Source organism: Oryctolagus cuniculus, chromosome 12 (genome assembly GCF_051225735.1).
Source record: "Oryctolagus cuniculus isolate XC-2025 breed Fujian yellow rabbit chromosome 12, ASM5122573v1, whole genome shotgun sequence".
NCBI lineage: Eukaryota > Metazoa > Chordata > Mammalia > Lagomorpha > Leporidae > Oryctolagus > Oryctolagus cuniculus.
The window spans coordinates 72,484,657-72,509,279 of record NC_142878.1 but is presented as its reverse complement, the minus strand read 5'-3'; the positions used below and the strand labels follow the sequence as shown (position 1 = coordinate 72,509,279).

Below are 24,623 nucleotides of genomic sequence, written 5' to 3'. Positions count from 1 at the left end.
TATAGTCCTGGAAGATTTGTCCATTAGGCAAGAAAAAGAACTCAAAGGGGTACAAATTGGGAAGGAGGAAGTCTAATTATCCTTTTGTAGATGACATGATTCTATAAATAGGGGATCCAAAAGACTCAACTAAGAGACTATTGGAGCCCAAAAGACTCAACTAACAGACTACTGGAGCCCATAAAAGATTTTGGTAATGTGGCAGGATATAAACAACATGCATAAATCAATAGCCTTTGTATACCTAGACAATGCCATGACTGAGAAACAATGTTTAAGATAAATCCCATTCACAACAGCTACAAAACATTAAATACCTTGGAGTAAATTTAACCAAGGATGTCAACAATCTCTATGAAGAAAATTATAAAACATTAAAGCAAGAAATAGAAAAAGACACAAAAAATGGAAAAATATTCCAAGTTCATTGATTATAAGAGTTAATATCATCAAAATGTCAAGACTACTGAAAGTAATTTACAGATTCAATGTAATCCAAATCAAGATACCAATGACATCCTTCATAGATCTATAAAAACTGATGTTGTGGCCCCTAACTACAACTTCCTGCAAATGCAGACCCTGGAAGACAGTGGGAGTGATTCAAATAATTGGATCCCAGCCACTCTTAGGGAGACCTGGATTTAATTCTCAAATCCCTGCTTGAGCCCCATCTATTGTGGACATTTGGAAGTGAAACAGCAGATGGAGTTCCCTATCTCTGTCTGTACTTCTAACTCTCTAATGAATTAATTAAATAATTTAAAAATGGGCAAAGTACATTATTACTGCAAATCTGAAAAATGGTATGGAGTCTTCTCAAACTAAAAATAGAAATAGCATGTTATCCTGAAATTCATCTCTATATATATCCAACAAAATTGAAATTGATGTGTTGAAGTAATACCAACCTAGCTATGTTCATTTAAGCATTATTATAAGCTTACAAGAAATGAAATCAACCTAAATATTTAAAAGTGAATAAATAAAGAAAATATATAGATATATAGGTTTTTCCAAACTTAAAAAAGAAGGAAATCTTATTATTTGACACAACATGGATGGAATTAGAGGACATTATGCTAAGTGAAGTAAACTAGGCACAGCAAAATATGTATTTGCGTGATCTTACTTATATATGGAATCTAAAATAGTTGATCTCATAGAAACAGAAAGTAAAAAGGTGGATAACAGAGGCTGGGACAGGACAATAGGAGGAAAGGGAAGATATTGATAAAAGGCTGTGAAGTTTCAGTTAAGACTAGGATTATAAGTTTTAGTGCTCTATTGCACTGCATGATTGCAATTAATATTGTATATTTCTTTTTTAGTTAATAAAGTGATTTTTTATTTCCGTAAGTAATACACAAATCCATTCTCATAAAGCCACATTTCCCATGGAGACAGAATACGGGTCTGGGCCAATGTATGCTTGCCTCCAAATTCACACTTTCTCCACTACCTGTGACATATCTGCCTCACTATTCCAGTTGTTAGCTCTGAAATGTTCATTTTTTTATATCCTCCATTTAATACACTAAAAGGAAGTGATTCTTTGGAACAAGCTCTACTATTAAGTCTCATGATATAACTCTTTGGGGACAGAGGTCCTTCATGGGAAGTTGGTGCACAGTGACTTTGTTGTTTGTTTAACAAATAGCACTCTTATGTATGACATCACCCAAGGATCTAGTCATGAGCTACCTCAGCTGTGGAAGACTTTTGGATGCACTAGATCGACAAGGCCATAAGCAAAGTGGAAGTTCTTGCCTCCCTTCAAAGAAAGTACATCCTTTTTTGTTGGCCACTTCTTTCCACTGGGATCTCACCCACAGAGGTTCTTTATGTAGAATATTTTTTTGCCATAGTTTCTTGGCTTTACATGCCTGAAATGCTTCCCTTTGCTTTTCAGCCATACTGTAATGCCTTAAGGGCTAATTCTGAGTTTGAAGTGCTATTTACAGTGATTGTACTTCTGTGAGTCTGCTGTATGGACTGCTTCCCATATTGGAGCCTTTACTCCTTTTTAATTCTATTATTATTTCCAAACACTTAGTCCTATTTATATGATCACTTTAACACTTGATCCTATCTGTATGGTCACATTGCCACTTAATCCTATCCATTTGATCTCTATAACACTTAAGCTGTTATTTTTACCAGGCAGCTTAAGCGAATTTGAGATCCCATGGCAAGTTGTTAAGCTGTACCCTTAGAAGTAAGTCCATAGGAATGTATGCAGGACTATACTGCTTTGCAGTTACAAACTTAATATAATTCACAGTTACAACTTTAGGATCTTGGTAATTCTTCCCACCATACCCACCCTCCCACCACACTCCCACCCCCCTTTCTCTTCCCTTTCTTATTCTCACACTTGTTGTTTACTAAGAACAATTTTTAATTATCTTTATACATATGGTTAACTCTATCTTAAGTAAAGAGTTCAATGATTAGTATGAAAGAAAAAAATAAGGAAAATATTATAAAGGAAAAGAAAATAAAAAGAAAAATATAGAATAAAAAGCTATTCCTCAACAGTCAAGAGAAGGGCTATTCAAAGTCATTGCTTCTTAAAGTGTCAACTTCATTTCTATACGTTGCCTTTTAGGTGCTTTATTAGTTATCACACGTCAGTGAGAACATATAGAATTTGTCCCTTTGGGACTGGCTTATTTCACCAAGTATGATGTATTCTGGGTTCATCCATTTTGTTGCAAATAACCATACTTCATTTTTGTTATGCTGTGTAGTATTCCATAGTGTATCCCGTAACTTATTGACCCAGTCTTTAGTTGATGGGCATTTGAATTGATTCCATGTCTTTGGAATAGTGAATTGAGCTGTGATAAACATGAAGATACAGATGCCTCTTTCATAGGCTGATTTCATTTCCCTGGGGTTTATTAGATTCCCAGGAGTGGGATGGCTGGGTCATATGGTAGGTCTGTATTCAGACCTCTTAGGTATCTCCACACTGTCTTCTATAGCGGCTTTACCAGTTTACATTCCCACCAACAGTGGATTAGGGTACCTTGTCTCCCACATCCTTGTCAACATTTGTTGTTTGTTGATTTCTGTAGGAAAGCCATTCTAACTAGGATGAGGTGAAACCTCATTGTGATTTTTATTTGCATTTTATGATGGCTATCGATCCTGAGCATTTTTCTTTTATTTATTGTTTGTTTTTTTTTTTTTTGACAGGCAGAGTTAGAGAGAGAAAGACAGAGAGAAAGGTCTTCCTTTTCCGTTGGTTCACCCCCCAAATGGCTGCTGCAGCTGGTGCGCTGCGCTGATCTGAAGCCAGGAGCCAGGTGCTTCCTCCTGGTCTCCCATGCGGGTGCAGGGCCCAAGCACTTGGGCCATCCTCCACTGCCTTCCTTGGCCACAGCAGAGAGCTGGACTGGAAGAGGAGCAACCAGGACAGAATCTGGAGCCCCAACCAGGACCAGAACCTGGGGTGCCGGTGCTGCAGGCAGAGGATTAGACAAGTGAGCTTTGGCACCGACTGATCCTGAGCATTTTTCATGTGTCTATTTGCCATTTGGATTTCCTCTTTTGAAAAATGTCTAAGCCTTTTTTTTGTCCATTTCTTAACTGGATTGTTTTTGTTCTTGTTGAGTTTCTTGACCTTTTTTTTTTTTTTTTTGACAGGCAGAGTGGACAGTGAGAGAGAGACAGAGAGAGAAAGGTCTTCCTTTGCCGCTGGTTCACCCTCCAATGGCCGCCGCTGCAGCCGGCGCACCGCGCTGATCCTGGCAGGAGCCAGGAGCCAGGTGCTTTTCCTGGTCTCCCATGGGGTGCAGGGCCCAAGCACCTGGGCCATCCTCCACTGCACTCCCTGGCCATAGCAGAGAGCTGGCCTGGAAGAGGGGCAACCGGGACAGAATCCGGCGCCCCAACCGGGACTAGAACCCGGTGTGCCGGCGCCGCAAGGTGGAGGATTAGCCTATTGAGCCACGGCGCCGGCGAGTTTCTTGACCTCTTTATATATTCTGGTTATTAATCTTTTATTGGTTGTATAGTTTGCAAATATTTTCTCCCATTCTGTCAGTTGCCTCTTAACTTTGCTGATTTTGTTTTGCAGTACAAAAGCTTCTCAATTTGATGCAATCCCATTTCTCAATTTTGGTTTGATTGCCTGTGCTTCTGGGGTCTTTTTCAAAAACTCTTTGTCTAAGCTGATGTGTTGTAGGTTTGCCCTAGTGTTCTCTAATAATTTGATGGTGCCAGGTCATAGATTTAGGTGTTTAGTCCATTTTGAGTGGATTTTAGTGAAAGGTGTCAGATAGGGGTCTTGCTTAATGCTTCTACATGTGGTGATCCAGTTTTCCCAGTACCATTTGTTTAAGAGACTGTCCTTGTTCCAGGGGTTGATTTTAACTCCTTTGTCAAAGATAAGTTGGTTGTAAATGTTTGGATTGATTTTGGGTGTTTCTATGCTATTCCATTGGTCTATCCATGTGTCTTTGTACCAGTACCAGGCTGATTTGATTTTAATTGCCCTGTAATATGTCCTGAAATCTGGTATTGTGATGCCTCTGGCTTTGTTTTTGTTGTATAAGATTGCTTTAGCTATTTGGGGTCTCATGTGTTTCCATATGAATTTCAGCATCATTTTTTTCTGCCTCTGAAAATAATATTTTTTGATATTTTAATTAGTATTACATTGAATCTGTACATTTTCTTGAATTTGCTGAGACTTGCTTTATGGCCTAACTTGTGGTCAATCCTACAGAAAGTTCCATGTACAGGTGAGAAGAATGTGTATTTTGTGGCTGTGGGATGGAAAGCTCTATAGATATCTGTTAGTGTCCATATAGTGTCTATTAACTATTTCCTTGCTGATTTTCTGTCTGGTTGATGTGTCTATTGCTGAGAGTGGGGTACTGAAGTCCCTCATTACTATTGTATTTGAGTCTATGTCTCCCTTTAAACCCATTAATTCCATTAACATTTCTTTTAAATATCTATGTGCCCTATAATTAGGTATATATACACTTGTAATAGTCATATATTCCTGTTGAATTCGTCCTTTAATCATTACATAGTTTCTTTCTTCATCTCTTTTAATAGTTTTTGTGTTCAAGTCTATTTTGTCTGATACTAGCATGACTACACCAATGCTTTTTTGGTTTCTGTTAGCATGGATTATTTTCCATCCTTTCACTTTCAGTCTGTGAGTATTGCTGTTAGTGAGATGTATCTATTAAATTTTTCATTGCTAGTATTTCATTCTGATTTCTCTTCAGTATCTCAATTTCATGAGAAAAATTTCCATTTAGTTTCATGAATTTGCTTCTGATTGCTTCTAAGTAATCTGATGATTAGTTTTCTTAATTCTATTTCTGGCATATTTTCAATCTCTTCATCTTCACCTTCTACTATTGAAGTGTTGTAGTGTTCCTTTAGGGGGCTCTTGCTGTCTTCCTTATTCTTATTTTGTTATTTCAGTTTCTTCCCTTTTTTGGCATTTGTGTAGTTTTTTTTATTGTCTGGTGACTTTTACCTTTGATTTATGTCTCTGTGGCTTAGTGGGATGTCTGTACTTTCAGTGAATGCTTAGATATGTGTGTTAGATGTTGTCTGGTGCTCTGTTCAGTATTCCAGGGTGGAGCAAGTATCCAAGGTAAGACTCCTGTGGGGTTTCGTAGCTTTCCTCTGGCTACTGGATGAAGGAGGGTTGTCACCTCTGTTGGTGTGACCCACCCTTCTTACAGCTGTGTGACACCCCCGTGTTAGTTTCTGGTGTGTTCACCACTCATTGGCACTGCCTAATGAACTGTACCTTTGATGTATGGTTCCCTCTGTTATGAGCTGCAATAGGTAACCAATGAAATCAGGCATGTGGGGAAGTGCTCTGTGGTTGCCCAGGGCCTAGGTATACTTTGTCTCTGAATCATGACCCAGGGTGGGCTTTTTTTCTTTGGTTAGATCTGTGGGTTGGAGGCAGGCATGCAGAGCCCCTGCCCACTGGAGCCCAGCTCACTTCTCAATGGTTGTAGGCTTCTCAATGTAGGTGGGGCTTCCCTTTACCATTTACATGAGGGGGAAGGAATTCTTCTGAATTGTTATGGCTCTCATTGTTTGGGTAGAGGGTGAGGTGCCCCCCACTATTGCTGGGCACATATATGGGAGGTAGGGGTGGCAGACACCTGCCTGCATAAAAAAAAAAGAAAGAAACTAACAAAATGTCTTTGCCCTGCTGGCTGCAGGTCTCTACTGTAGCAGGGTAGAGGAAGGGGGGTGGAAGGGGAGAGAGGTGCACCACCTCCTTATTTATTTATTTGTTTTTTGTTTGTTTGTTTTCTTTTTCTGGCTCTGCTGTCCCAAGGGGGTTGCATGGAACTTTAAAATCAGTTTGTCAAGCTCTCTCTCCTGCTGCTATCCTCAGTGCTTGGGCCTGCAGATTCCCCTCTCACCTGATCTGCTTGGGCCAGCGTTCTCCTCCCCGGTTCAAGCCTCCCCCCCTTTTTTATTCATATCTGCTCTTTTAGCACAGACCTGGGCCTTCTCTATTATTTTCACTGGGTTTCCTGCCATGAATTTCCCACAGCTTTATCTTAGGCAAGTAGTTTCATCCCTTTTAAAATACTAATTTTGCCCTGCAGATTCAGACCATCCTGTCGCTATTCCATCATCTTGGAACTCCCCCTGAAATGTTCTTTTGAAGAAGAGTGTGTGTGTTTGTGTGTGTGTGTGTGAGAGAATAATGTGTATTTCAAAATTCATGTAAGAATGTTGTTTAAATATTCTCACCATAAAAAAGTTAATGGATATGTTAACTAGTTTGAATCCATCTACAGTGTATATACATAAATCCAAAGAATCATATTGTAGTGTGTAAATTTATACAAATATTATTTGTTAACATCAAATACTTGTTTTTAAATGGGGAAAAGACCTGACAGATATTTCTGAAAAGTCTCCCAAATGACCAGAAGTTTTCTGCAAAAATGCCAAAACATTAAAGCCACAGTGTGTTAGAATGGCTATCATCAAAAGGATGAAAGATAACAAGTGTTGGTGAAAATGTAAGAAAAGGGAATTTTTGTATATTGTTGATGGGAATTATTACTACAATCAATATGGAAAACTGTATGGAATCTCCTCAAAGAACTAAACATAGAAGTACTCTGTGACCCAGCATTCCACTTTCTGGGTATATTTCCAAAGGAATTGAAGTCAGTATGTTGAAGAGATACCTGCATGTCCATGTCCATTGTAGCATTATTCATAATAGCCAAAATGTGGAATAAAACTAAGTACCCATTGATGAGTGAATGGGTGAAGAAAATGCTGTAAATACCTGTCTACCCAAAGGAATATTATTCAAGCCCTATAAAAAAAAAAAAAAAAAAAAAAAAAAAAAAAAAAACAACAGAAAATCCTGTTATTTATTGCAGTGTGGGTGAACCTGGAGGACATTATGCCAACTGAAATAATCTAGACACAGAAAGACAAATATCTCATGAACACACCATATATGAATCTTTAAAAAGTGAACTCGTACAATTGAGAGCAGACTGGTGATAACTAGAAACCTAGGTTGGGAGCAGTGAGTGGGGAGATGTTAATATGATGTGGTTAAATAGAGGAAATAAGTTTTTGAGATATGTTGTACCACAGGTTCACTAGAGGTAATAATACAAGATTGTATACTTTGGCCGGCGCAACAGCACACTAGACTAATCCTCCGCCTGCACCACTGGTATTCCGGGTTGTAGTCCCAGTTGGGGCGCTGGATTCTTTCCTGGTTGTACCTCTTCCAGTCCAGCTCTCTGCTGTGGCCTGGGAAAGAAGTGGAGGATGGCCCAAGTCCTTGGGCCCTGCACCTTCATGGGAGACCAGGAGGAAGCACCTGGCTCCTGGCTTCAGATCGGCACAGCACTGGCCATGGCAGCCATTTGGGGGATGAACCAACGGAAGGAAGACTTTTCTCTGTGTCTCTCTCTCTCACTGTCTAACTCTGCTTTTCAAAAAAAAAAATTGTATACTTCAAAATTACTGTTAGTTTCAAATGTCTCTTCTCAAAAATTAGGTGAGATGCTGAATAGATTAATGAGCTTTGTTTAATCATTACACATTATATAAATATACCAAAACATTACACTGTATCCCATAAGTATATACAGTTATGATTTGATTATATAAAATGAAAATAATTTTAGAAAAAGAAAGACCTCAAGTAAGCCACTTAACTTTATACATTAAGGAAATAAAAAAGACAAAATAAAATCCTAAATCAACAGAAGAATGGAAATAATATTAGAGTATAGACATGTGAAAAAAAAAGAATAAAAAATAGAAAAAAATCAATAAAACCAACAGTTCAAGTAGATCAACAAAACAAACGATGCCCTAGTTAGAATGACCAAGAGACATAGAGGGCTCAAATAAGTAAAATTAAAAATATAGCACTGTCGGGGGAGGAGACAAGATGGCGGAATAGTGAGGGCGCGCACTGATAGTCCGAGAAAAGATAGTTTAATAAAAGTGGAGTCACTGTAGTCTCAGGAAAAAATTACAGAGGAAACACTTCCGGATCTAGTGGATGTGACACGGAGGACCTATGGGGAGAGCAAGGATGCCCACGGCATGGAAGCCAAGGCGCAGGAGCCAAGCTGCAGAAGCCGAGCCGCAGAATCTGCGCACCACTGGAAAGGGGAGGTGAGACAATGCGCACTGGAAGGGGAGGTGAGACAAAAACCTCGGTAACCTGAGTCATTGGCGGGGAAAGGCAGAAAGAGCCTAGAGGGAACGAGGCTTGAAGCCCCACTGGGAAAGTTCACCAGGCTGACTGGAGGAGAGAAAAAAAAAAACACATAAATAAGGGGAACCGGCACAGACACTAGCCTCTCTCTACACACACCTTACAAAGCAAAGCAAGACAAAGAGCAGACTCCATTTTGGACATACTTAATCGGCACCCACCATCAGCCAAGCAGAAAAACCTGACTACAAGAAACACATCTTTCCAACAAAGATGCATGCAGACTGAAAGTGAAAGGCTGGAAAAAGATATTCCATGCCAACAGAAATGAAAAAAAGCAGGTGTAGCCATATTAATATCAGACAAAATAAACTTTAACACAAAAACTGTTAAGAGAGACAAAGAGGGACACTATATAATGATTAAGGGTTCAATTCAACAGGAAGATGTAACTATTATAAATGTATATGCACCTAAGTACAGGGCACCAGTTTATTTAAAAGGTATGTAAGGGGCTTAAAGGGAGACTTAGATTCCAATACAATATTACTGGATGACGTCAATACTCCACTCTCAGAAATAGACAGATCAACTGGACAGAAGATCAACAAGGAAACAGCAGATTTAATCCACACTATTGCCTGCATGGAACTAATAGATATCTACAGATCTTTCAATCCTACATTTAAAGATTTTACATTCTTCTCAGCAGTGCATGGAACCTTCTCTAGGACTGACCACATACTAGGTCATAAAGCAAGTCTCAGCAAATTTAAAAGAACTAGAATCATAACATGCAGCTTCTCCTACCACAGTGGAATGATGGTAGAAATTAGCAACTCAGGAATCCCTAGAGAGTATGCAAACACATGGAGGCTGAAAAACATGCTCCTGAATGAACACTGGGTCATTCAAGAAATCAAAAGAGAAATCAAAAACTTTCTGGAAGTAAATGAGGATAACAGCACAACATACCAAAACTTATGTGATACGGCAAAAGCAGTGTTGAGAGGAAAGTTTATAACAACAGGTGCCTACATCAAGAAATTGGAAAGGCACCAAATAAATGAGCTTTCAATGCATCTCAAGGATATAGGAAAACTGCAGCAAACCAGACCCAACTCTAGTAGGAGAAGAGAAATAATTAAAATCAGAGAAGAAATCAACAGGATTGAATCCCAAAAAATAATAATAATAACAAAATATCAGCCAAGCGAAGAGCTGTTTTTTTGAAAAAATGAATACAATTGACACACCATTGGCTCAACTAACTAAAAAAAGAAAAGACCCAAAACAATAAAATCAGAGATGAAAAAGGAAACGTAACAACAGACACCACAGAAATAAAAAGAATCATCAGGAATTACTACAAGGACTTGTATGCCAGCAAACAGGGAAACCTATCAGAAATGGATAGATTCCTGGACACATACAATCTGCCTGAATTGAATAATGAAGACATAGAAAACCTAAACAGACCCATAACTGAGACAGCAATTGAAACAGTAATAAAGGCCCTCCCTACAAAGAAAAGGACAGGACCAGATAGATTCACTTCTGAATTATTCCAGAAATTTAAAGAAGAACTACAATTCTTCTCAAACTATTCAGAACAATCGAAAAAGATGGAATACTCCCAAAAACTTTCTATGAAGCCACCATCACCTTAATTCCTAAGCCAGAGAAAGATGCAGCATTGAAAGAAAATTACAGACCAATATCCCTGATGAACAAAAATCCTCAGTAAAATTCTGACCAATAGAATACAACAACACATCAGAAAAATCATCCACCCAGACCAAGTGGAATTTATCCCTGGTATGCAGGGATGGTTCAATGTTCACCATCAATCAATGTGATACACCACATTAACAAACTGAAGAAGAAACATATGATTATCTCAATAGATGCAGAGAAAGCATTCGATAAAATTCAACACCCTTTCATGATGAAAACTCTAAGCAAATTGTGTATAGAAGGAACATTCCTCAATATAATCAAAGCAATTTATGAAAAACCCATGGCCAGCATCCTATTGAATGGGGAAAAGTTGGAAGCATTTCCACTGAGATCTGGTACCAGACAGGGATGCCCTCTCTCACCACTGCTATTAAACATAGTTCTGGAAGTCTTAGCCAGAGCCATCAGGCAAGAAAAAGAAATTAAAGAATACAAATTGGGAAGGAAGAACTCAAACTATCCCTCTTTGCAGATGATATGATTCTTTATTTAGGCGACCCAAAGAACTCTACTAAGAGACTATTGGAACTCATAGAGGAGTTTGGCAAAGTAGCAGGATATAAAATCAATGCACAAAAATCAACAGCCTTTGTATACACAGGCAACGCAACAGCTGAGAAAGAACTGCTAAGTTCAATCCCATTCACAATAGCTACAAAAACAATCAAATACCTTGGAATAAACTTAACCAAGGACGTTAAAGATCTCTTCGATGAGAATTAGAAAATCTTAAAGAAAGAAAAAGAGAAGGATACCAAAAAAAATGGAAAAATCTTCCATGATCATGGATTAGAAGAATCAACATCATCAAAATGACCATTCTCCAAAAAGCAATTTATACATTCAATGCGATTACCAATCAAGATACCAAAGACATTCTTCTCAGATCTAGAAAAAAAGATGCTGAAATTCTTATGGAGACGCAGGAGACCTCGAATAGCTAAAGCAATTTTGTACAACAAAAACAAAGATGGAGGCATCACAATACCAGATTTCAGGACATACTACAGGGCAGTTGTAATCAAAACAGCATGGTACTAGTACAGAAACAGATGGATAGACCAATGGAACAGAATTGAAACACCAGAAATCAACCCAAACATCTACAGCCAACTTATATTTGAACAAGGACCCAAAACCAATCCCTGGAGTAAGGACAGTCTATTCAATAATTGGTGCTGGGAAAACTGGATCTCCACATGCAGAAGCATGAAGCAAGACCCTTACCTTTCACCTTACACAAAAATCCACTCAACATGGATTAAAGACCTAAATCTACGACCTGACACCATCAAGTTATTAGAGAACATTGGAGTAACCCTGCAAGATATTGGCACTGGTAAAGACTTCCTGGAAAAGACCCTAGAGGCACAGGAAGTCAAAGCCAAAATTAACTATTGGGATTGCATCAAATTAAGAAGTTTCGGTACTTCAAAAGAAACAGTCAGGAGAGTGAAGAAACAACCGACATAATGGGAAAAAATATTTGCAATCTATGCAACTGATAAAGGGTTAATAACCAGAATCTACAGAGAGATCAAGAAACTCAAAAAAAAAAAAAAAAAAACCCACTTAAGAGATGGGCCAAGGACCTCAATAGACATTTTTCAAAAGAGGAAATCCAAATGGCCAACAGCCACATGAAAAAATGTTCAAGATCACTAGAAATCAGGGAAATGCAAATCAAAACCACAATGAGGTTTCACCTCACCCCGGTTAGAATGGCTCACATACAGAAATCTACCAACAACAGATGCTGGCGATGATGTGGGCAAAAAGGGACACTAACCCACTGTTGTTGGGAATGCAAACTGGTAAAGCCACTATGGAAGTCAGTCTGGAGATTCCTTAGAAACCTGAATTTAACCCTACCATACAACCCAGCCATCCCACTCCTTGGAATTTACCCAAAGGAAATTAAATTGCCAAACAAACAAGCTGTCTGCACATTAATGTTTATTGCAGCACAATTCGCAATAGCTAAGACCTGGAACCAACCCAAATGCCCATCAACGGTAGACTGGATAAAGAAATTATGGGATATGTACACTACAAAATACTATACAGCAGTAAAAAACAATGAAATGCAGTCATTTGCAACAAGATGGAGGAATCTGGAAAACATCATGCTGAGTGAAATAAGGCATTCCCAAAGGAAAAATATCATATGTTCTCCCTGGTCGGTGACAACTAACTACCACCTAAAAGGAAACCTGTTGAAGTGAAATGGACACTATGAGAAACAGTGACTTGATTAGCCCTTGCCCTGAATGTTGATGAACAACTTAATACTTTATCCCTCCTAGTATTTTTTTGTTTGTCTACTTAATACTATTGGTTGAATTCTGTAATTAAAACACAGTTATTCTTAAATGTTAATACTTAACTGAAAAATGATCCATGTTAAATATAAGAGTGGGAATAAGAGAGGGAAGAGATGTACAATTTTGGACATGCTCAAGCTGACTTGCTCCAAACAGTAGAGTTAGAAATATACCAGGGGATTCCAATTCAATCCCATCAAGGTGGCATGTACCAATGTCATCTCACTAGTCCCAGTGATCAATTTCTGTTCACAATTGATCAGAATGATAGGACTAAGAGTCAAAGGGTTCACATAAACAAGACTAGTGTCTAAAAATACTAACCTCTAGAATAAAAAAGGGAGAGAACGATCCAACATGGGAAGCGGGATACACAGCAGACTCAGAATGGCAGATATCCTAAACAGCACTCTGGCCTCAGACTCAGCCCTTAAGGCATTCAGATCTGGCTGAAGAGCCCATGAGAGTATTTCAGGCATGGAAAACCAAGACACTCTGTCAAAAAAAAAAAAAAATGACCTAAATGAAAGATCTCTGCAAGTGAGATCCCAGTGGAAAGAATGGGGCCATCAAAGAAGGAAGTACCTTTCTCTGAAGGGAGGAGAGAACTTCCACTTTGACTATGACCTTGTCTAAATATGATCAGAGTTGGTGAACTCAAAAGGCTTCCATAGCCTTGGCGGCTCATGACAAGAGCCTAGGGTGATTACTGACACCATAAACAAGAGTGTCGATTTGTTAAGTCAACAATAAGAGTTACTGTGCACTTACTCCTCATGTAGGATCTCTGTCCTTAATGTGCTGTACTTTATGATTTAATGCTATAACTAATACTCAAACAATATTTTTCACTTTGTGTTTCTGTGTGGGTGCAAACTGTTGAAATCTTTACTTAGTATATGTTAAACTGATCTTCTGTATATAAAGAGAATTGAAAATGAATGTTGATGTGAATGGAAGGGGGGAGTGAGAGGGAAAGGGGAGGGTTGCGGGTGGGTGGGAATTTATGGGCGGGGGCAAGCCATTGTAATCCATAAGCTGTACTTTGGAAATTTATATTAATTAAATAAAAGTTTAAAAAAATTCTGAAAAAAATGTAGTACTGTCAATTTTGCAGAAATCAAAAGGATTCTAAAAGAGTACTATGTGAACAGATTTGGTCACATAGATTAAATGGACAAATTCCTGGAAGTATGCTACCTGACAAGGTTGAATCACAAATCAGTAATCAAAATATACTGTAACTATTAAAGATTTTGAATCAGTAATCAAAAACATCCCAACATAGAATTCTACCAATAATTTTAGAAGAATGAACACTAATTCTTTTCAGAATCTTCCCACAAAATTAAATAGGAGTTAGTATTATTTGATACTAAAAGAAAAGACACTACAAGAAAAACAAAACCTCTTATGATGAATATTGATGAAAATATCTAAAAACAAAATATTAACAAAGCAAATCCAGAAAGGATTATAAACCATAACCAATGAGACTTATTGCTGGAATTCAATGATAACTGAACATACAAGTATATTAAATAGCTTGACCTAATTAGTAATTCATATTCTCTCTAGCTGCAAGTTACATTTTTTATGAAGCATACACAAAACATTTACAATCCTATTTTTTGCTAATTCATCACTTCATTTAAGGTATACTCATATATGATCTGGACACCAGGTTGAATTACATTAATCAAAGACATATTTTGGAAGTTTTCATCTTGTAACTTTTTTTTCTTCTTCATACATGTTAAGTGTAGATTATGTACTTGAAACATGCTTTCTTGAGTAAGTCATATATAGAATTTTATTTAATTCTCACAGAATCACTGTTACCAAATGATCATGAACTTCTATTAACATCATCGTTATTTTTGCTATTACCTCCTTCCATAAAGTTATTAAACAAGTATGAGATTTGTATTGGGAGGTAGGAGACCTTGGTTCTAGTGAGGCTTTTGCCTAGTTAGCTAGATAATTTTTAATAATTTATTTATTTATTTAATAATTTATTTAATAATTTATTTATTTATTTGAAAGGCAGCATTACAGAGAGGCAGAGAGAGAGAGAGAGAGAGAGAGAGGAAGAGAGAAAAGTCTCCATCAGCTGGTTCACCCCCCAAATGACCACAGCAGCCAGAGCTGGGCTAATCTGAATCCAGGATCCTGGAGCTTCTTGCAGGTCTCCCATGTGAGTGCAGGGGCCCAGGGACTTAGGCCATCTTCTACTGCTTTCCCAGGCCATAACAGAGAGCTGGGTTGGAAGTGGAGCAGCCAGGACCCGAACTGGTGCCCATTGGGATGCTGGCACTGCAGGCAGCAGCTTCACTCACTACACCACAGTGCCGGTTCCTGTAATAATTCTTTAAATTTTCTGAGCGTCAGTGCAGCCATTGAAGTACAGAGACAAGCTAAGTAGTTTCTAACTTAATTTTAGGTATAAGATCCTATGTATCTAAAAATCCATTTTTTGATTTGCTAATTTCATAGATACTACTATAAAATGTTATAATCTTTTGCTTTTGTTACCAAAAGTTGTCAATTCCAGTTTCTGTTTGTATAACTAACCTCATAAAAAATTGAACTTCTTAATTTATATTTGCTTAATTCATGGATTTCGACTCTAATTCATCCTTCATTGCACATTAAAGCAGTGATTCAGAGTGCTACATTATTATATTAATAATATTATATATATATTTATATATATATGTGTGTGTGTGTATAGGGTCCTTTCTTCTTACATAATTATTTTCAGTTTTGTTTTGTTTTGTTTTGTTTTGTTTTGACAGGCAGAGTGGACAGTGAGAGAGAGAGACAGAGAGAAAGGTCTTCCTTTGCTGTTGGTTCACCCTCCAATGGCCGCCGCGGCCAGCGCGCTGCAGCCGGCGCACCGCGCTGATCCGATGGCAGGAGCCAGGAGCCAGGTGCTTTTCCTGGTCTCCCATGGGGTGCAGGGCCCAAGCACCTGGGCCATCCTCCACTGCACTCCCTGGCCACAGCAGAGAGCTGGCCTGGAAGAGGGGCAACTGGGACAGAATCCGGTGCCCCAACCGGGACTAGAACCTGGTGTGCCGGCGCCGCTAGGCGGAGGATTAGCCTAGTGAGCCGCGGCACCGGCCCTATTTTCAGTTTTAGTATTATGTACAATCTTACTAGTTCTGGCTTGCTCATATATCTGAGTAATTGCTTTAATTTCACACTGAGTTACTAATAATGAAAGAGTAAAAACTGTCACTGAACAATGGAAGGTAACTAATTCATTGGTGGCTTTCTGCATAACACCTGTGAAAGAACCTTCAACCTCAAATGTTTGTGTGATTTCTGTGTCCAAGGCACTGATCTAAGGACTTCAAATACACAGCTATGTAAAACATGATCTCTATCTTTATTTAATCTTACTTCATGCCTTTGATGTGTGGATATTATCTATCTTTGACAGATGAGGAAAACAGGACTTAATTAACTGAAAGGGTAATATAACTAATGAATAATGGAACCAGTATTCAAAATCAGGTCTGCATGATACCAAAACCTGTACTCCTTCCAGTATACCAATTGATCTGCCCTTTAAGAGGAAATAAAGTCACTGATTTTATGCAAATTCCAATTTTAAACTGTAATACTGACTATAATTTCATGCATGTTTTATATCTTAAGCCTGACAGAGAAAATCAAGATTACTTATTTAATAGAATTTCAGAAAGTTATGTGATACTTTTCGTGAGCATACCTCTAAGTCGAAAGGATACTTTCTTTCAGGTAATAGTAGAGATTAACAGTTATACTAATTATTTTTTGAGTGAATTAAATAGAAAAACTAGCTACTTCATTTAGATATATATGAGAATATATTCTGTTACTTTTGAAACTAAAATTGGCTTAGTGTGGAATATCTGATGATAATATTTTAAAGTTACACTGTTACCACATTCCTATCCCAAATACAAGTCTTGCCTCAAAATCTTCAGAATGTCTTCAGTGGTATCAACACTGTGTTTGAAAAGTAATAATTTAAAACATATTGACTTATTATATATATACATAGGTGTTCTTGTGCTTTTTATATTTACTAGAAAATTATCATTTTCCTTATTTTAAGCTCATAATGTATCTGTTTAAGAGGACTGGACAAGTTTATGTCACATTTAAGGATCAAACATGTGTTTATACAAAGCATAAAATTATGAATCGATGTTTGCTTTGCTTTTTTGTTGTTATACCAGCTAGGGGATGGAGTTGATTAAAATAATGTTCTTCAGTAATGTGAAATTAAGAAAATAGAGATTTCATTGAATATTGATAAATTTAAACTCTAGCATTTCAAAACACAACCCATATTCAAATATGCTGCTTTGGCAATCAGTAAATCAGAAATAAATAAGTATTTTGGATTTTGTATTTTCAGGGTAAGACAGACATAAGATAAAAAGTGTCATTCACAATGAAAATAAATATACACTCACAAATTTCCCAAATATTTACATTCAATCTTGACCTATCTTATGAACACATATATAAAGTGTAGTAGAGAGAAACCAATAAGTAGATTTAGAATAAAGAGATATGTTTTCATGTCCAGAATTTGCTACTAATTACCTGAGTAGTCTTGGTAAGCCACACAACCTCTCAGGTCCATAACTGGGTTATACATCAAATTAAAGGTTTGTTAGACTCATGATTTTTACTTTGTGGAACAGTGGTGTTGTGAAAGAGAAACTGGAATTTTCCTCTGTTAATATTGAAGTTTTTTTCTTGCTTTCAGGAGGTGGTTTAATGATTAGAAATTTTACAATTGTCTACAAATTACAGAAGTTCTGTTTTTACTACATTCTTTAAGCTAGTCTTTTGTAGTTTTGATATTAATGTATTTACTAATTTGCTCTATAGATTCTGGATATTAATCCTTTATCAGTTGCATAGTTTGAAATATTTTCTCCCATTCTGTTGGTTGCCTCTTCACTTTGCTGAATGTCACTTTTGCAGCAGAAGCTTCTCAGTTTGAGGTAATTACATTTGTCAATTTTGGCTTTGATTGCCAGTGCTTCTTAGGTCTTTTCCAAGAAGTCTTTGCCTATGCCACTGTGTTTTAGATTTTCTCCACTCTTCTCTAGTAATTTGATGATATCAGTCATAGATTTAGGTCCTTGATCCATTTTGAGTGGATTTTTGTGTACAGTGCAAGGTACGGGTATGAAAAGTAATACCATGGCCAAAAGCAAGTAGTAGGAAAAAAGAAAAATATATTTCCAGATCTGAGAAGAAGGTCTTCGGTATCTTGATTGGTATCGCATTGAATCTATAAATTGCTTTTGGGAGAACGGACATTTTGATGATATTGATTCTTCCAATCCATGAGCATGGAAGATTTTTCCATTTCTTGGTATCATCTTCTATTTCTTTCTTTAAGATTTTGTAATTCTATCGTAGAGATCTTTAATGTCCTTGGTTAAGCTTATTCCAAGGTATTTGATTGTTTTTGTAGCTATTGTGAATGGGATTGATCTTAGCAGCTCTTTCTCAGTCATGGCATTGCTTGTGTATACAAAGGCTGTTGATTTTTGTGCATTGATTTTATACCCTGCTACTTTGCCAAAATCTTCTGTGAGTTCCAATAGTCTCTTAGTAGAGTTCTTTGGGTTGCCTAAATAAAGAATCATATCATCTACAAAGAGGGATAGTTTGAGTTCTTCCTTCCCAATTTGTGTCCCTTTGATTTCTTTTTCTTGCCTAATATATCTGGCAAGAACTTCCAGAACTATATTGAATAGCAGTGGTGAGAGTGGGCATCCCTGTCTGGTACCAGATCTCAGTGGAAATGCTTCCAACTTTTCCCCATTCAATAGGATGTTGGCTGTGGATTTTTCATAGATTGCTTTGATGTATTGAGGAATGTTCCTTCCAAACCCAGTTTGCTTAGAGTTTTCATCATGAAAGGGTGTTGTATTTTATCGAATGCTTTCTCTGCATCAATTGAGATATTCATATGTTTCTTCTTCAGTTTGTTAATGTGGTGTATCACATTGATTGATGGTGAACATTGAACCATCCCTGCATACCAGGGATAAATCGCACTTGGTCAGGGTGGATGATCTTTCTGATGTGTTGTTGCAATCTATTGGTGAGAATTTTATTGAGGATTTTTGCATCTATGTTCATCAGGGATATTGGTCTGTAGTTCTCTTTCAATGCTGCATCTTTGTCCGGCTTAGGAATTAAGGTGATGGTGGCTTCATAAAAAGAATTTGGTAGGACTCCCTCTTTTTCGATTGTTCTGAATAGTTCGAGAAGAATTGTAGTTCTTCTTTAAATGTCTGGTAGAATTCAGCAGTGAATACATCTGGTCCTGGGCTTTTCTTTGTTGGGAGGGCCTTATTAATGTTTCAATTTCTGTCTCAGTTATGGGTCTGTTTAGGTTTTCTATGTCTTCCTGGTTCAATTTAGGTAGGTTGCATGTGTCCAGGAATCTATCCATTTCTGATAGGTTTCCCTGTTTGCTGGCATACAAGTCCTTGTAGTAATTCCTGATGATTCTTTTTATTTCTGTGGTGTCTGTTGTTACGTTTCTTTTTCATCTCTGATTTTATTGATTTGGGTCTTTTCTTTTTTTAGTTAGTTGGGCCAATGGGGTGTCAATTTTGTTTATTTTTTCAAAAAACCAGCTCCTCATTTGAGTGATTTTTTAATTATTTTTTTTAATTTTTTTTACTTTTATTTAATGAATATAAATTTCCAAAGTACAGAATATGGATTACAATGGCTTCCCCCCCATAACGTCCCTCCAACCCACTGATTCAATCCTGTTGATTTCTTCTCTGATTTTAATTATTTCTCTTCTCCTACTAGAGTTGGGTCTGGTTTGCTGTAGGTTTTCTAGATCCTTGAGGTGAATTGAAAGCTCATCTATTTGGTGCCTTTCCAATTTCTTGATCTAGGCACCTATTGATATAAACTTTCCTCTTAACACTGCTTTTGCTGCGTCCCATAAGTTTTGGTATGTTGTGCTGTTATCCTCATTTACTTCCAGAAAATTTTTGATTTCTCTTTTAATTTCTTCTATGACCCATTGTTCATTCAGGAGCATGTTGTTCAATCTCCATGTGTTTGCGTATGCTCTAGGGATTCCTGAGTTGCTAATTTCCAACTTCATTCCTTTATGGTCTGAGAAGCTGCATGGTATGATTCTAATTCTTTTGAATTTGCTGAGACTTGCTTTATGGCCTAGTATGTGGTCAATCCTAGAGAAGGTTCCAAGTACTGCTGAGAAGAATGTAAAATCTTTAGCTGTAGGATTGAAAGTTCTGTAGATATCTGTTAGATCCATTTGGGCTATAGTGTCATTTAAATCTACTGTCTCCTTGTTGATCTTCTGTCCTGTTGATCTGTCTATTTCTGAGAGTAGAGTATTGAAGTCCCCCTGTACTATAGTATTGGGGTCTAAGTCTCCCTTTAAGTCCCTTAACAAATCTTTTAAATAAACCGGTGCCCTGTAGTTAGGTGCATATACATTGATAATTCTTATATCTTCCTGTTGAATTGATCCCTTAATCATTATATGGTGCCCCTCTTTGTCTCTCTTAACAGTTTTTGTGGTAAAGTTTACGTTGTCCGATATTAAGATGGCTACGCCCGCTCTTTTTTCATTTCTGTTGGCATGGTATATCTTTTTCCAGCCTTTCACTTTCAGTCTGTATGGATCTTTGTTGGAAAGATGTGTTTCTTGTAAGCAGCAAATAGATGGGTTTTGTTCCTTAAGCCAATCAGCCAATCAGTGTCTTTTAACTGGACAGTTCAGGCCATTAATGTTCAATGTGACTAATGATAAGTGGTAACTTTGCCTGCCATTTGCCAAAGATGAGTTCTAATATATGCTTTGAATTCCCTGTGATCTTTTCTGTGAGGTTTCCTTCCCTTACCTTCTTTCATATTGATGACCATGTTTCTGTGTTTCTGTGTGCAACACATCTTTAAGCATCTTTTGCAGGGCTGGACGAGTGGCAACAAATTCTTTCAATTTCTGTTTGCTATGAAAAGTCTTTATTTCACCTTCATTCACAAATGATAGCTTTGCAAGATATAATATTCTGGGCTGGCAGTTTTTCATCTTAGTACCTGGGCTATATCTTGCCATATTTATTAAATGAACATTTTCTAAAAATAAGTTACTAGGTGTCTGCTAATACTAGCTGATATAATTAAAAAGGACAGAACGATCCAACATGGGAAGTGCGATACACAGCAGACTCAGAATGGCAGATGTCCTAAACTGCACTCTGGCCCCAGAATCAGCCCTTAAGGCATGCGGATCTGGATGAAACACCCATGAGAGTATTTCAGGAATGGAAATTCAAGACATTCTGGAAAAAAAAAAACTAAATGAAAGATCTCCGCGAGTGAGATCCTAGTGGAAAGAATGGGTCATCAAAGAAGGAGGTACCTTTCTCTGAAGGGAGGAGAGAACTTCCACTTTGACCATGGCAATCCTGTACAACAAAAAAAAAAAGCCAGAGGCATCACAATACCAGATTTCAGGACATACTACAGGGCAGTTGTAATCAAAACAACATGGTACTAGTACAGAAACAGATGGATAGACCAATGGAACAGAATTGAAACACCAGAAATCAACCCAAACATCTACAGCCAATTCATATTTGATCAAGGATCCAAAACCAATCCCTGGAGTAAGGACAGTCTATTCAATAAATGGTGCTGGAAAAATTGGATTTCCACGTGCAGAATCATGAAGCAAGACCCTTACCTTTCACCTTACACAAAAATTCACTCAACATGGATTAAGACTTAAATCTACGACATGACACCATCAAATTATTAGAGAGCATTGGAAAAACCCTGCAAGATATAGGTACCGGCAATGACTTCTTGGAAAACACTCCAGAAGCACAGCCAGTCAAAACCAAAATTAACATTTGGGATTGCATCAAATTAAGAAGTTTCTGTACTTTAAAAGAAACAGGAAAGTGAAGAGGCAACCAACAGAATGGGAAAATATATTTGCAATCTATGCAACTGATAAAGGGTTGATAACCAGAATCTACAAAGAAATCAAGAAACTCCACAACATCAAAACAAACAACCCACTTAAGAGATGGGCCAAGGACCTTAATAGACATTTTTCAAAAGAGGAAATCCAAATGGCCAACAGACACATGAAAAAATGTTCAAGGTCACTAGCAATCAGGGAAATGCAAATCAAAACCACAATGAGGTTTCACCTCACCCCGGTTAGAATGGCTCACATTCAGAAATCTACCAACAATAGATGCTGGAGAGGATGTGGGGGAAAGGGACACTAACCCACTGTTGGTGGGAATGCAAACTGGTTAAGCCACTATGGAAGTCAGTCTGGAGATTCCTCAGAAACCTGAATATAACCCTACCATTCAACCCAGCTATCCCACTCCTTGGAATTTACCCAAAGGAAATTAAATTGGCAAACAGAAAAGCTGCCTGCACCTTAATGTTTATTGCAGCTCAATTCACAATAGCTAAGACCTGGAACCAACCCAAATGCCCATCAACAGAAGACTGGATAAAGAAATTATGGGACATGTACTCTATTGAATACTATATACAGCAGTCAAAAACAACGAAACCCGGTCATTTGCAACAAGATGGAGGAATTTGGAAAACATCATGCTGAGTAAAATAAGCCAGTCCCAAAGGGACAAATATCATATGTTCTCCCTGATCGGTGACAATTAACTGAGCACCAGAGGGGAAACCTGTTGAAGTGAAATGGACACTATGAGAAACAGTGACTTGATCAGCTCTTGTCCTGACGGTTGATGTACAATGTAATACTTTATCCATTTTAGTATTTTTTTTTGTTCTAGTACCGTTGGTTGAACTCTGTAATTAACACACAATTATTCCTAGGTGTTTAAATTTTAACTGAAAAGTGATCCCTGTTAGGAATTTGGAAAACATTATGCTGAGTGAAATAAGCCAATCCCAAAGGGACAAATACCACTTGTTCTCCTTGATAGGTGACAACTAACTGAGTACCAAGAAGGAAACCTGTTAAAGTGAAATGAACACTATGAGAAACAGTGACTTGATCAGCCCTCACCCTGACTGTTGATGAGCAACTTAATATGTTATCCCTCTTAGTATTTTTTTTGTTTGTTCTACTTAATACTTTTGGTTGAATACTGTAATCAATACACAATTCTTCTTAAGTGCTGAAACTTAACTGAAAAGTGATCCCTGTTAAATGTAAGAGTGGGAATAAGAGAGGGAAGACATGTGAAATTTGGGACATGCTCAAGCTGACTTACCTCAAACAGTAGAGTTAGAAACATACCAGGGGATTCCAATTCAATCCCATCAAGGTGGCATGTACCAATGCCATCTCACTAGTCCCAGTGATCAATTTCTGTTCACAATTGATCATAATGATAGGACTAAGAGTCAAAGGGTTCACATAAACAAGACTAGTGTCTAAAAATACTAACCTCTAGAATAAAAAAGGGAGAGAATGATCCAACATGGGAAGTGAGATACATAGCAGACCCATAGAATGGCAGATGTCCTAAACAGCACTCTGGCCTCAGAATCAGCCCTTAAGGCATGCGGATCCGGCTGAAAAGCCCATGAGAGTATTTCAGGCATGGAAAGCCAAGACACTCTGGTGAAAAAAAAAAAAAAACTAAATGAAAGATCTCTGTGAGTGTGATCCCAGTGGAAAGAACGGGTCATCAAAGAAGGAGGTACCTTTCTCTGAAGGGAGGAGAGAACTTCCACTTTGACTATGGCCTTGTCTAAATATGATCAGAGTCAGTGAACGCAGGGGGCTTCCATAGCCTTGGCAGCTCATGACAAGAGCCTAGGGTGATTACTGATGCCATAAACAAGAGTGTCAATTTGTTAAGTCAACAACAGGAGTCACTGTGCACTTACTCCTCATGTAGGATCTTTGTCCTTAGTGTGCTGTACATTGAGATTTAATGCTACAACTAGTACTCAAACAGTATTTTTCACTTTATGTTTCTGTGTGGCAGCAAACTGTTGAAATCTGTACTTAATGTATGCTAGACTGATCTTCTGTATATAAAGAGAATCGAAAATGAATCTTGATGTGAATGGAAGGGGAGAGGGAGTGGGAAAGAGGAGGGTTGTGGGTGGGAGGGACGTGATGGGGGCGAAGGCATTGTAATCCATAAGCTGTACTTTGGAAATTTATATTCATTAAATAAAAGTTAAAAAAAAGAAAAAAGAAACTAAATGATAGAAAAAAAAGAAAAGAAATGTACTGATGAATGAAAAGAACCTACATCAGTATTTTGGTACATGTAAGTGTTACACAAATATTGACTATCAGGATTACTTTCTTGAATGTTCTGAATTGTGATCTATGTAGCTTTTCTGTTTCTTACTCAAGTATCAAGCCATTGCAATCCATAAGCTGTACTTTGGAAATTTATACTCATTAAATAAAAGTTAAAAAAAAAGAAAAGTATATTTCAGAAACTAAACAATATCTTTGGTAATAGGACACATAAAATCTAACATAAAATCTAAAATTAATCTGATTCTTTTTTGATAGATATATCCTGATTGTTTGACACAAGCTATCTATGTAACATTCCAGGAAGCATTCCCAGAATCTAGTAAGATCTTTAATGATAAATTTAAAGAAGATATAGGAAATAACATATTTCTTTGGATGTCAGGTATGAATATATGCATTTTGAATATTGATTCTTATTTTTTTCCTAAAACTTTGGTGTTTCAGTATTTTGTTTACTTCCATCAGAAAAGGTGGTTCTTGATCTCATAAAACATGCCATATTACTGCCTCCTTTAAAATAATAATG

General features: G+C 37.5%; 1 protein-coding gene across 1 annotated transcript in view; it reads left to right on the top strand.

The window, feature by feature from the left end:
• The window catches only part of FAM227B (family with sequence similarity 227 member B), a 256,763-nt gene that overhangs the window by 51,597 nt on the left and 180,543 nt on the right, over positions 1-24,623 (top strand). Inside the window, exons 9-10 of the mRNA XM_089310279.1 lie at positions 16,444-16,545; positions 24,353-24,479. Coding sequence (XP_089166405.1) covers positions 16,444-16,545; positions 24,353-24,479 — 229 coding nt within the window. The remainder of the gene's footprint in view (positions 1-16,443; positions 16,546-24,352; positions 24,480-24,623) is intronic.